The sequence below is a fragment of the Mytilus trossulus genome, chromosome 7 (genome assembly GCF_036588685.1).
Source record: "Mytilus trossulus isolate FHL-02 chromosome 7, PNRI_Mtr1.1.1.hap1, whole genome shotgun sequence".
NCBI classification, from domain to species: domain Eukaryota; kingdom Metazoa; phylum Mollusca; class Bivalvia; order Mytilida; family Mytilidae; genus Mytilus; species Mytilus trossulus.
The window spans coordinates 27,164,272-27,178,587 of record NC_086379.1 but is presented as its reverse complement, the minus strand read 5'-3'; the positions used below and the strand labels follow the sequence as shown (position 1 = coordinate 27,178,587).

At 32.6% G+C, this 14,316-nt stretch overlaps 1 protein-coding gene across 1 annotated transcript; it reads right to left on the bottom strand.

Moving 5' to 3' along the window:
- Window positions 1-594: 594 nt before the first annotated feature.
- Window positions 595-7,852, bottom strand: LOC134726936 (polycystin-2-like). Its single transcript, XM_063591333.1, has 3 exons — window positions 6,893-7,852; window positions 3,638-3,770; window positions 595-1,113 (listed from the first exon to the last, which is right to left on the bottom strand). The coding sequence occupies exons 1-3, from the start codon at window positions 7,497-7,499 to the stop codon at window positions 1,110-1,112; spliced, it is 744 nt and encodes a 247-aa protein (XP_063447403.1). The 5' UTR covers window positions 7,500-7,852; the 3' UTR covers window positions 595-1,109.
- Window positions 7,853-14,316: the final 6,464 nt, after the last annotated feature.

Here is a 14,316-nt window from a genome sequence, read left to right as displayed (position 1 = left end):
TGAGCAAAGCCCATATCGCATAGTGAGATATAAAAGGCACCGAAATGAAAAAAGTTAAACAATTCAAACGAGAAAACTAACGGCAAATGTACAAAAAATGAACGATACACAAATATGTAACACATCAACCAAAATCAACCACTGACTTGCAGGATCCTGACTTGGGGCAGGTAAATACATGCAGAATGTGGCGGGGTTAAACTTGTAGGTGGGATCCCAACCCTCACTTAACCAGGAACAGTGGTGTAATAGTACAATAAAATAACGAAAAATACATATCAGTTGAAAAAGGCTTAATTCATCAGATGGACACAAATAGAAATACATCTAACAAAAACACAGTTCACGTAGCCGGGTACTTGTACATCCCAACAACAAAACGGCACTAAGTACTGATCTGAGAGTACTCGCAGTTACTGCGAATTATTTAGGACTTAGTCCAACGCCACGAACAACGAATAAAAAGTCGTGCATTGTTTAGAATGAAAGTTCACACTGTATTTCTCAAATAAAACAAATAATCATTAAAATGTATCTATAAAATTTTTGTGTTTTATTCAGCAAATAGATAAAAATACAAAACCATTTTTTTTTTCTGGAACCCACTTGAAAGTATCTTTGAGTGATTTATATTCCGACTTATGGAAATTCAGCCTTTTTTTATCATTATAGTGTTGTCAACATGTACATATAAAACACATATAGATACAGATTTTACAATGAGACTCACCAGTTTGTATGGCAAGTCAAAGTACCACTTCAAAGATGCCCGTGTTCAATAAAAAAAACATACATTGTACTGCAAAACAAACTAATAATTATGATAAAGTAAAAAAAGCCAAAGAACTGAATACAGATATGCAATAAGTATCTACAACATTTACAATGTTAGGGAAATTAAATAGTTATCATAAGTGTTCTGTTATAGCTGTAGTAACTACATTGGCGAAATCTTTTGATGGTACATCGAAACAGTTTGTTCTTTGAGAAATCATTGTACATTTCATACGAATGTCAGTTTAGCACAAGTTGTTAATGCATATATCATTCTTCTGCTAAATAAAACATTCACACACATTGAAATGACGACAGAGCATCTGATATTTTGTTTACCTGCAATTAAATAATGTTAAAGTATAATTATTTATTATTTATCATTATTTCTCCTTCTTAAAATCGTTACATCTCCAAATCTTGATAAAAAACTCAATTTTACATAAGTACAAAAAAGAAGATGCGGTATGATTGCCAATGAGACAACTGTCCACAAGAGACCAAATGACACAGACTTTAACTTGTGTTGATCATCAGTTGGAAGAAAGAAATATTTTCTTTTTTTCTTTTTGGATAGATTCGAATACATACATTTTATTTTATAGCCTGTGTGTTTTTTTTCTCTTGTATGGTAAAGTATTTTATGCACATCAGTTTTGATCATGTCGTATATAAATCAACTTGTCTTTCAATGATTGTTATCTATTGATACACAACGTAACGAAAAACGATTTTTAGTTAACTTCACGAACAGACATTGATTCAGCTCATTGCTTTTCTTTCTAAGTTGAATATCCTTCAAAAATTGTATAGTTTAAAGAGGTTGTTCATTTACAGATAAAGAAAAAAAACAGGGACATACCAAACAGGCAGACGGGTTATGATTTCTAATAAGGATATAACTTAAAGTCACCGTACGGACTTCAACACTGAGCATGACCAATGTGTAGACAATGTATGTAGTTAGCTATAGAAACACTTGCAGTGCAAAATGTGAACACTTCATGCACTCCAAACGAGAATAACGACGATCTGTTCTATTTTTCAACAAGAAAATAAAATAAGTATGACAGAAGCTACAATAATACAAACACTGAATTACTTTTTGAAATACTAAGGCTTCTCTACCTCAGGCATAGATAACCTTAGCTGTATTTGGCAACACTTTTGGGAATTTTGATCCTCAATGCTCTTCAACTTCGTATTTTATTTGGCCTTTTGAACTTTTTAGGATTCGAGCGTCACTGATGAGTCTTTTGTAGACGAAACGCGCGTCTTACGTATATACAAAATTTAGTCGTGGTATCTATGATGAGTTTATTTACAGGGTCCTGACAGACAAAAAAAAAACTTGGTGGGGTTGAAATGTTTGCAAGTTCTATCATTTTCCCTGATCTATATCAATGGTGTAACAGCACAAAATAAGAAGAGATATTCAAAGGTTCAACATGTTGACATCAATTGTTGATTCGTCAGAGGTAAAACTCTTTTTTTATATCCTTTTTTTTGTACACTAAAATCTTAATGCCTAGTTTTCATAAAATTCAGTTGTATGTAGACTATTTCTATATAAACAAATATAACTGTATTGCCCTATGTTCCAGTTGAATACGTTTGCATTGATTGAAAGTATAATATTGAATTAACTTGGCCCATTTTTTAATGTATTATGTATTCTCTCTTCTCTGTGACCGTTAATGACCCTCTAACAAAGACTATAACATGTTAACAAACAACGGTCCATCTTCTGTTCACTCAATATAGGTATTTCACTAAATCAAATTTGTTGAATTCGAATTAACCGGAATCAAATGCAATACATTTAGTGTTTAGTGTATACGTTTCACGATAGTAGGAGTTTTCTCTGGTACAGATACGACACCTTGAATCGCCACACGTTATTACGTGGTTTTAGTTTATTTATTTTTAATTTGGCTTGTGTATATTATATATGCTATTATATAATTCTATTTTGATTAATACAATTGAGAATGGAAATGGAGAATGTGTCAAAGAGACAACAACCCGACCGTAGACTCAACTCAACAGCAACTCATTTACATCCTTTTAGATATTTGTAATTCCGAGATAATTAATAGTAAGAAACGTATTTGTTTGGAGTATCAGCGATATTGATATTTTTTTTTGCTTTTGAATGCCACCCTCAACACTTGCTCAAGGGACTTTCCTTTTTGAATTTTACTCGGAGTTCAGTATTTTTTTAGATTTTACTTTGTCCTTAACTTATTTTGTTAGATATCTTTTGAATTAATGTTCATAACAACTTTTATTTCAAAAGTCGAATTGACCTTTGTTAGTCTGAAACACTACAAAAGTAATTATTCTATCGTGTATGAAATCTCATAGATTGTATTTCTGATTAAGTGATATTTCATCGAGTGTTGTCCGGTCTCATGAATTTTGAAGTTCTACACTCACATCTATGACACATATACACATTGTAGTACAATAAAGAATTTCTCGCTTCATTTAAGACAAAATTGAAAAAAAAGAAATATTGGCATGCGTCTGTTTTCATTTGGTATATATCGATAGGAGTTAAAACCTTTTGATAATTTTATCAATGAATCTTTCAACTTATTATTTTTTTACTTTTTTGAATATTTTCCCTCTAAACACCCTCTATCACTCTGACCGAACGGTGATAAATTTTACGGAATAAATAAATACTTGTTTTGCTATTTCAGAACAAATAACTCAAGGAATTTGATAGTTGAAATGTGGTGAGACAGTATTCTTGGTATCATCAAATTACTCTTCGATAGATATATGCTGTGTTAAACTTTATATTACTTCAGTTGTACAACTTCTTGTTGTGTTCACGGAAAAAAATCATGCTTACTTATTGGTATCAAAAATACGTTTTGCTCTCTTTACGAAGTCAGTAGAAACTCGTGGTAACTTATTATCATCATCAGAATCGTTAAAGGCTTTTCTTATGTCGTACAGGAGACCAATAGATGGATTCTGAAAATCTACAAAGAATTAAACAGAAATAAAACATTATATTACTTTCTACATGTCCTATTCTTGAAATATTCGTTTTCATGTTTTCCTGGTTACACGAAAATAAATGTTTCTATCTAATGTAAATTATCAATGTTTTGGCAAGGTTTTTGTTGCTTGTTTATATGTTTTATTTTGATTTGTTTTCGGCGTTTTATTTTTGGTCATTGCTCTCCTTGTTTTTATACGGAGTAGGGTTTATGATTGCCGCCTTGGCATTTCCTCTCACGTTTTTCATGAGTTATTTGGATAAAAAATTAAAAGATAATCAATTCAACGAAAGAAGTTCATATCAGTAAAACAAACCGTTGGTTTTTATAGTTTCCTTGAAGCAACTTATTTAGTGGATGTTTGAATCAGATGTGGATACTAAAATATGTCAGATATCTATTAGATACAAACTCTCTACCCTTTACACTTGTATCCTTATTGTAAATATCATTGCAAAATCGCAGGAATTTAGAGCTTGGTTGAAAGTATTTATACTGTTGTAGGGAGATATTTTGTAAAATATTTTGTGCCTGGAGAATTTCAGTAAAAGGTATCAATATTCATAGGTACTTGGAAATAGTTTCAGTCTTATTTCCCTTGTTTCCAAAGTCCGTTATTTTTTTTCTCGGTTAAATTCCATTTTTTTCGCGTTTCTGAATACTATAAACATACGTATCCTATAAATAAAGTGTATTTGCTATTAACTATCAATTTTCAGTTTCTTCTCATAGCGGATCACTGCTATATTATAGAGTGAATCTCTATCAACCCGATAATTATTGTGCTGTCCCCGAGTACTCTTAAGAAATTGATGTGCAAGTTGAAAACCGGAAATCCTGTTTGACTTAAAAACGAAATCGCGGGCATTTTAAGCTTGGTTGAAAGTATGTTATCTCTTTTAGGAAGAATTTTTATAAAAGATATTATGTCTGGAGAATTTAAGAAATGATATCAAAAGTGATATAAGTATATGAAGACAGGACAATATTTTTAAGCCCTCAGCCTTTTTTTTCAAAGTCTGTTATCATTTTGGTTTTCTGTTATAGTCCATTATTTTTGTATTTCTGTATACTATGAACAGAGACATGTAATACATTCTATGTCTCTGCTATGAACATTCGTATCCATATTATAAATATTAAAGTGTATTTAATTTTCTATCTACTTTTAAAGTTTTTTCCATGGCGATCACTGATATATTATATAGAGTGTCTGTATATATTACAGCACATGCAAATTAACGCAAAAATAATTGTCCTTAGTGTCCCCGTACGAGTCCTAATGAAAACTATGTGTACTAAGTTAAAACCGAGGTATAATAGAAGTGGTTCTTACTATCTAAAACTTCGATATGGACAACACTCTGATTGGCTTATTAAGTTTTCGTTTTTGTAATCTATCATACGATTGGTTCTCAACGTTAAAACCGGTAGTCTTGTCTGACATAAAAGTCGGTCTTATGACCGAATGAATATCCGGACGCCTTTAGGTGTCAGACCACCAATTACTCCTTCAAATTTAGAACGTATGTAAAAGTAGGCCTACTCGGGACAAAAAATAGTGCATTTGATGTCATCGTTTTCTTAAACTTCCCAACAAATTTGCAGAAATGAAACATTTGGTGAAAGAGAAATATATTAAGACCATTTTGAGCCCAAATTTACTTGTCTATGAGTTGAAATTAAAAATTGAGGATTAATGCGCTCCATAGTATACTTATTTAAGATTTCAAGAAAACCAGGGGTTATTTTTAGTGGACATCCATTCGGAAGGTCTCTTCTTTCTTATATGGCTTTAAAGGTATGTCGAAAATTGGCACGAGGAAAGGTGATACCTGTACGATTCAGGACATACCTGGTTTGTAAGAGGTTAAACTTAAGATAAAAAGTTTAGAAAGCTATGAAAATTGAAAAATTTGGTTGAACAGATAGGGACTTTTAATTGGTGCTCTGACACCTTTATTTTCGTTTTTTCCCAAAATAACCCAAACTGAATAGTCATAGAATGGATGACAAATGCGACTATGCATGATACCTATATATACACAGAGGAATATTGTTCATTGTAGGAGGAAGAGAGGCGACACACAACATTAGGTCTACTCGTTTTATAGTAAAGCAACATTTCAACATTGGTTGTATATGTAATACATTTCTCTCTCATGTTGATACCGTATAACCGGGCTTGATTTTTCTCCCATGGTGTCCTTAACCGTGGCTTCCTGCTTACAAGGAAGCTTTTGACCCAGGGTTTCTAGCTGTAAGTTTAGAATCATTGTTTTTTAAAGTTGTACCGACTCTAAAAGGGGTAAACTGTTTTTAAATATCTATGTCGCAGATGATATAGTTGCTAAAGCTGTGTATCTTTTTATTTTACTTTAAGTTTTCCGTTATTAGTCTTCGTGCGATTAAGTTTCTTTCTGACGTATGAATTTTGACGTGACTCGCTATTTATACATCCCGCAATTAGATGATTAACCTTTTTTACTCTTAAATATCTGGGGCAGGTGGGTCCTGCAGTGCGAAAGGCCATAAAGGTGGTGCAGGGTTGTTTCTTTTTGGCTTATCCTTGTATTTATATTTACTTAATTTTTATTTTATTGAGAAAATTCGTATTATACACTGTATGTACATGTACTATCAACGACAAAACTATTTTTCAGTCATACATCATTGTCAAACTTATTGTCATTTACACCTTTTTTGTTGGTGTGTTTGCTAGATCAATAAAACAATTTGTTTAATCTTTTTAGTTAGTTGTGTTGTACGTCTGTGATGTATGTTTACACAGTTTTCGCTTCTGTATCCCAATTATTGTCTCATTAATCTATTATATCTTGTATCCCTTTTTTTTCTTTAATATAACGGAACTATCACCTAACTATAACCATCTATCATACAAGCGGGAGGTTAAGCTAGCTTTAAAACTAGTTTCAACCGATTATTTCTCCATGTTATTTTTAAAATCGCACCACTATCTACTTTTAAACATGCAACGGGCTCTTTTTAATAACTTTCATCAAAATTCCAATTCTTTAAAAATTCGTAATTATATTCCTTAAGAGACAAGAAATATTTTTTTTTATTAGAAAAACACTTACGTTGCTTTTTGTAATTTTGCGTAGGTTCTAACTTTCTTACGAACATATTCTTAAATTTATTCCACAAACGTTCAATCAATTCTTCCGCCTTGTTCCGTTTGTTCATGGTATGTACTGCACTGATACTCTCACCAAGAATGGCCATAAACATGGTCAGTAATGTAAATACTATCACCAGGATGAAAGTTAAGAAATAAAATTGTGCTATAATTGGATCCTTCTCATTTATTTCTGTGAATTTGCTCTTTCCCATCATACTAATGAATAATGTTCCCATAGATTCAAATATATCACGATAGGATTCAATATATTTTCCGAACAGCAAATATCCTAGAGCGGCATAACACAAAAATACGTACAGAATAAAAATACCAAACCAGAATAAATCCTTTGCACAATTATTAAAAACCAAGAAAATCTTACCAACTCGTTTGTCATAGCCTAGAATACCGATCAATCTTAATGTTGACAATGATAACAAAGTAGCATGCAGCGAATTAAACAACAAATCCCATATTGCAATATGCTGAAAATTTATAAATTGCTTCGGACCTTCCTTGAATTTTTCCATGGTTTGAGATGCAAGAATATGACGCCCAGCATACATTGAAATGCACACAAAACTCAGGGATATGCAACAACAGTTTAGAATGTTCCAGATACTTTTGAAAAACGTTTTTCTCTTCTTTATAATACCTGACACGACCTTGCCTGTAAAAGCGACTAGACATAATAAAAATAATATTTCACAAATTAATGTGTAGATACCATTCGTACCAAGATGAAAATAAATTCGGAATGGATATATAGAATACGAGGTAACTATTCCTCCTGTCTCAGGAAATTCTGCTAAAAAAATGCTGTACGCGAATAGGTTGAGATCCGGTGCATATAAGTTGAACTCTAGAAAAATAGCTCGTGTTTTTCTATCAATCCATAAATAGTCTGTTAATTCGTTTAAAGTTCTGTTGGAAAAATCAAAGTTTACAGCTAGTTCGGTAATATATCCGCCACCTCCGTATGTGTTATAGCGTCCAGGTATGGGGAGACCCCATATATCAACGGCACTCGTGAATTTCCACCCAGCATACGAAAATGAACGTGCCACTTTTTCTCTGTCACATATACCACTCACCCAACCAAAACAAAAATCTCTGTTTTCCTCCATCGGTAAGTAGTATTCTGGTCTCGTTTGAATTTTACCAAAAAAAGGAAAGACTTCAGAAGCTGCAAAGAAAAAGAAAATAACAACCTGTAAACAAATGTTTCGTAAAAGTGTTTGTTTCAAGCAAACATGTTTAAATACTCTTTTTTATTTTGCTACGACATGTACTATGATTAATGATTATAACCCAAACCTTAAGTCTTAATGAAATTTGAATTTCATATGAACGTTATAATAGAAGATAAAACGGTTGTCCTTACAATCTGTGACCCGAAGTTGTCTCAGTCGAGGTGGTCCAACTCTGAAACTTGTCAAATCATTGAAATTTTGTCTAAGTCTCCAATGTAAACGTTTTCCTGTATAATCAGTTTCAGGATACAACTCTGGAAACGCTGTATATCGCAGCCATTTCACATAATCCTTGACGTGTGTTATCTAAAAAAAAATATATATTAGTTTGACGTGTGTTGCTTTATTTAATGCACTTATCTGTTCAAAGGATCTCCGTAATTACAATTTTAATCACACAAAGTAGCAGAGTTATATTTGCATCGTGGCTACCACAACTAAAATGTAACTTTTGTTTTACTAATATTCACCAATACTATTGACAAACGTTTTAAAGAAATTACAAAATGAGACAGGAAATAATTATAGAAAAAAACAACCAATATTGTTTGCTCACACTTCAGTCAATATCGTCCCACCTTAAATCTGTCTCAAACTTCTTATAATGAATAATTATATTACAGGTTGATATCATTATTCTCAATATAACTATATTTATTAAGGAATTACATCAGTGATAATTTGGAGGCAATAGTAGTTTATCAATGTTGAATTCAAATCTTCTGAAATATACAAATCTAGATAAAAATAAACAGACAATGAGGGATTCGAAAATACTACACACCGAGAGAAACTCGAATGAGTCCATACATAATCTGCCATGCAAATCTACATTCTCAAAATAGGAAGTTGGTCACAATTGGTACAAATGTGACCTGCCGAATTAAACTTTTTACCTTTATTTTTGACATTTTTACCGATTGTGTCTGTTTGTTTTGTTCACCCATCATTATCATTATTATGAGATTTGACGCGACTGTTGTACAAGTGAGAGGTTTAACGCTGTAAAAACAGGTTCAATCTACCATGTTCTACCTTTGAAAATGCCTGTACCAAGTCAGGAATATGAAAGTTGTTGTCCATTCGTTTGATGTGTTTTTATTCTTTGATTTTGCACTTGATTAGGGACTTTCCGTTTTGAATTAATTTTCCTCGGCGGTCATTTTTTTTATGATTTTTTAGGTAATTGACAGATCAGACGAAATTCTTGATTATCAAGATCTTAGATCACAATAACATGGCTCTTTTAAGTTGAAACACAGACCCACAGTTTATGATGGTGACCGTAAAACAAAATTCCAGTCTTTCTTCCTCCTGGAGGTGTTTCTGTCGTGATCACAACATTGGTAAAGAAAACCAGTATAATGTAAACACACATGCGTGTTACGTGTCGATTGATATATGTAAACGTTAAACGATAGGAAAGTGGGTAAGTCCCTGTAGAGAATGGGAAGTTGACAGGAAATCGTCAAGTATGTCATAGATCATTATGATATGATGTTAAAGAACGCTATGTACTTGAATGTGACATACTGAATTAGACTATTTACCGGATTTTTTTATCACATAAGCAACACAACGGGTGCCAGATGTGGAGCAGGATCTGTTAACCCTACCGGAGCACATGAGATCACCCCTATTTTTTGGTGGGGTTTGTGTGTTTATTCTTAAGTTTTCTATGTTTTTTTAACTGTACTATTGTTTTTCTGTTCGTCTTTTTCATTTTTAGCCATGGCGTTGTCAGTTTTTTTTTCGAGTGATGGGTTTTACTGTCCCTCTGGTATCTTTCGTCCTCCTGTTATGCATGTATGCTTGTTTCTTCCTAAGCATGCCAACATCTTTGCCTGATTTAGTTTCATTAAGAAAATGTATGCCCTGGCACCTGTGTTTTAATTAAAAAATGAGCGTAATGTCATTTATTTTTGATAGAGTTATCACATAACTGACTTCTTTTAATTGCTTAAGAAAAGATAGAATGCATGACCCTTAGTCTAGTTTTCTTACAACACTACACAGTAATTCAAATGAATTGAGAATTATCAGATTTAGTTTGTAAAATTTACCACGTAAAGAGACACATACATTCTTTAATTGCAAAACTGTCTAATTTGGAGTGGTTTATTTTTAAATATTTAATTTTATATATAGTTTTTATTTTATCAAATACATATAGGAAGAAATATATAATGCACACAACATTTTGTTTAAAAAAATATCCCAGATTTCTAATTTTGAAAGTAGAAAATTATTTTCGGATGATAACCTTGGCAAGCATACACCAAATTATTTGAAACTTGGAAATATATCAAGGACCCAATACACGCATATCTAGTATGAATTTGTCATATTTCATATTTGTCCCACCAGGGTTATTGTACAAGGTATTGTGGTTTGTTAAAATATTTTACCTTGCTCACTAAATGTTCTTGGATGTTCTTGTAATTTGACTGTGAAGCATTACCTTACCTTGCCGAAATGCTGCAGTGTTTTATTTTGAGGAGTCAGAAGCTTGTTGGCAATGTTTTGATGAAAATTATAAGATCTGTCATCTTTATAACTGTAGCTTATGCTAGATATAATCCATAAACAGAAACACGTAATGAGAACTTGTTGGATACTTTCCATCATTTGTATGTCCTTCTGCCTTTCGTTGCGAGCTTTTTCGATTGACGAATGGTTGAGTGGTGACGCAGGCAGTCGTTTATCTGCAAAAATTGTAAACATTTAGATAAACCTGTTGTTTTCCTTTCACATGTTTCACTAGTAAACAAATAAAGTCTTAAATAGTAACGTTAATCTTAAAAAAACATCTAAGTCTGAAACTAAAAAACGATAAGGTTTGGTAGGAATTTAAGTTAACTTTCAAATATTTTGTTGTTTGAAATTCATTACCGTTGTGACATATGACTTGCAGTTAATACTGTTCTGATCATTAGTTAGACAATTCAGAATGTTGTTAGTTTGTACATGTAACTAACAACTACTGAGCGGTCAGAACATAGACTGCTTATATCTTAATTGATTACAAATTTCTTAACAGTACTGAATTTACTGAAGAAAATAAGTATGACAGTTAACTGAAACACTGAATGTGAATAAATAATCCCTTGTCCAGTTTTAAAGGGGTGTTCAGATCAACATGATCCTTACAGTTCAAAACTGGTTTATAAGTGCTTTTTATGTTTTATATCTTTGAATTTGGATACAAACATGTGTGCATATTTATCAACAAATCCATTTTGTAAAAAATAAAAGTACACATGCACCAAATATATAAAACAACGTTACACTATTGCATCCAAATTTCGGAGAAATATGATATGTTTACCGAGGCTTTAAGTAGAGAAATTATTAAAAAAAAAAGATGTGGTATGACTGCCAATAAGACAACTGTCCACAAAAGACCAAAACAACACAGACATTAACATATATAGGTCATCGTACGGTCTTCAACTATAAGCAAAGCCCATACCGCATAGTCAGCTACATGTATAAAAGGCCCAGATAAGACAATGTAAAACAATTCAAACGAGACGAGAAAACGAACGGCCTTAATTATATAAAAAAAATTAACGAAAAACAAATATGTAACACACGACAACCACTGAATTACAGGCTCCTGACTTGGGACAGGCACATACATAAATAATGTGGCGGGGTTAAATATGTAAGCGGGATCCCAACCCTACCCCTAACCTGGGACAGTGGTATTACAGTACAACATAATGAGTGGGAATTTGTTTTGATTATTTGATCATCATATCCTTAAAAACCTACCTCATAAAAGACGTATATATATATTTCAAAACGATTGAGAATTGAATCTCGCTTGAATTTAGCTTGAATTTCGTCCCCAAGGATATCATCAGCCCAGTAGTCAATATTTCGATGTTTACATGAATCTCAATAATGTGGTAATTTTTATAAATTTCCTGTAGACAAAACTCTGATTTTTTCGAAAAACTAAGGATGTTCTCATACCAGGCATAGATTAACTTAACCGTATTTGGCACAGCTTTTTGGATTTTTTTATCCTTGTTTGGCTTTATGAATATTTTCATATGAGCGTCACTGATGAGTCTTATGTAAATGAAACGCGCGTCTGGCGTACTATATTACTGTTTTTACTTTTTAAACTAAATAACGAGAGTTGATTTCAAGCAATGTTGTTAAAAAAATTGAGAATGAAAATGGGGAATGTGTCAAAGAAACAACAACCCGACCAAATAAAAAACAACAACAGAAGGTCACCAACAGGTCTTCAATTTAGCGAGAAATTTCCGCACCCTGATGCGTCCTTCAGCTGGCCCATAAACAAATATATACTAGTTCAGTGATAATGAACGCCATACTAATTTCCAAATTGTACACAAGAAACTAAAATTAAAATAATACAAGACTAACAAAGGCCAGAGGCTCCTGACTTGGGACAGGCGCAAAAATGCGGCGGGGTTAAACATGTTTGTGAGATCTCAACCCTCCCCCAACCTCTAACCAATGTTAACCTATTTTTCTCATGGTCAACACTTTCATTTTGCTTAATTTAAAATCCCGCGAACCGTTGATCTAGTCTTTTGCACATACCAGCTGTATGACGTCAAATGTCCTGTTATGATGTTAAACTTGAATATCAGGCAGTTTAAATAAATTGAAGATTTACAGGTGAAAAGTGTGAGTGTTTTGTATATAATTGAAGAAATCACATTAGTCCGTTTCCATCATCCTTACTTTTGAAAGTTATCAATAACCTAATGAATAGTCAATGGAAATTTCGTTATATCGTCTACTGGTGCTCAATAAGTCAAATTAATCTCCTGTGATACGAGCAATATCGTGCAAGAAATAGATAACAGGCCACAACCATAACCGGTTACATTTTTTCGTATCGTTGTGGCATGTTATCAATTTCTTTCATGAAGATATATGACTAGTATCACACTGCACGGAGTGTTATACGAAAAATTGATATGAAGATTTTATTACATTCGGAAGCGTACAAAAAGCCTTAACATGACCAAATGAATAGCAATTGGAAATGCCGTAATGTTGTCTACTGATGCTTAAAAAGTCAATTCAAGTAACGCATTTTTTCATATCAGTTTTGTGTATGACACTCCGTGCATTGTGATACGATTAATATCTCTTCATGCAAGAAATAGATAACAGGCCACAACCATAAGTGAAAACATTTTCTCATAATATGGTTGTGGCCTGTTATCAATGTCTTCCATGAAGAAATATTTCTCGTATCACACTCCGCGGAGTTTTATACGAAAAAGTGACATGAAGATTTCATTACATTCACAAACGTACAAAAAGCGAAAAAAAGATACTGATTTTAAAGTTTGACACCGAAACACGACATATGACGTCATACGTTTAATGTGTAAATGATTAGATCAACTATCTGTTGACTTTTTAGTTTACACAATGACAGTGTTGACCATTAGAGAAAAGGTTTATCAACTTGTGAGAATTGGATTGTATTAGTGGACAAAGTGTATAAGTGACTTATACGATATATATATATATATATATGGGGTCAGTAAATTCCGTATGGGGATAGAGCGAAGCTCGGATCTCCATATTGAATTTACTGATCCCTTATATATTGTATTAGGTATTAAAGTTGTTTTAGAGCTAGCGTTTCCTATCACAAATGTATCTTTTATTTGTCTGAACACCTCCTGTTAAACGTGTAGTTTACTAGTATGTTTTAACGAGAAACCTTGCTTTTATTTTTGACATTCGGCAAAACTTGGGGTTAAGGATTTCACATAAACCGAATTAGGTGATGTCAAAGTGTTACATACTATACATTTATCAATCTGTTATTGTTCTTTATAACCAGATAAGTATCATCAATATGTTAACCAGCGATATTTACGTCAGCAAATTCATTTTTAGACAGAACAAAAGGAACATTTCGAGACATTATGCCTACAACTAAATGAACTAAAATCTAAAACGTTTTGCATAGTTGTTAGCCGAGACGAGCTATAGTCAAAATCAACGATTTGGAATCCCATTTTGATACGTACCAGTCTCATGCAGTGGTAATGACAGACAAGTTTGCGTTTGAAATAACTATATGCTGAGCAAATACATAGAAATGTCATACATGCACCAA

Excerpts from the sequence above, each read along its gene's own strand:
- LOC134726936 (XM_063591333.1), bottom strand. The coding sequence starts at position 7,499 with ATGTATGCTGGGCGTCATATTCTTGCATCTCAAACCATGGAAAAATTC. Across the intron at positions 3,771-6,892 it reads GCAAAATTACAAAAAGCAAC|ATTTTCAGAATCCATCTATT; the intron begins GTAAGTGTTTTT and ends AATTCTTTGTAG.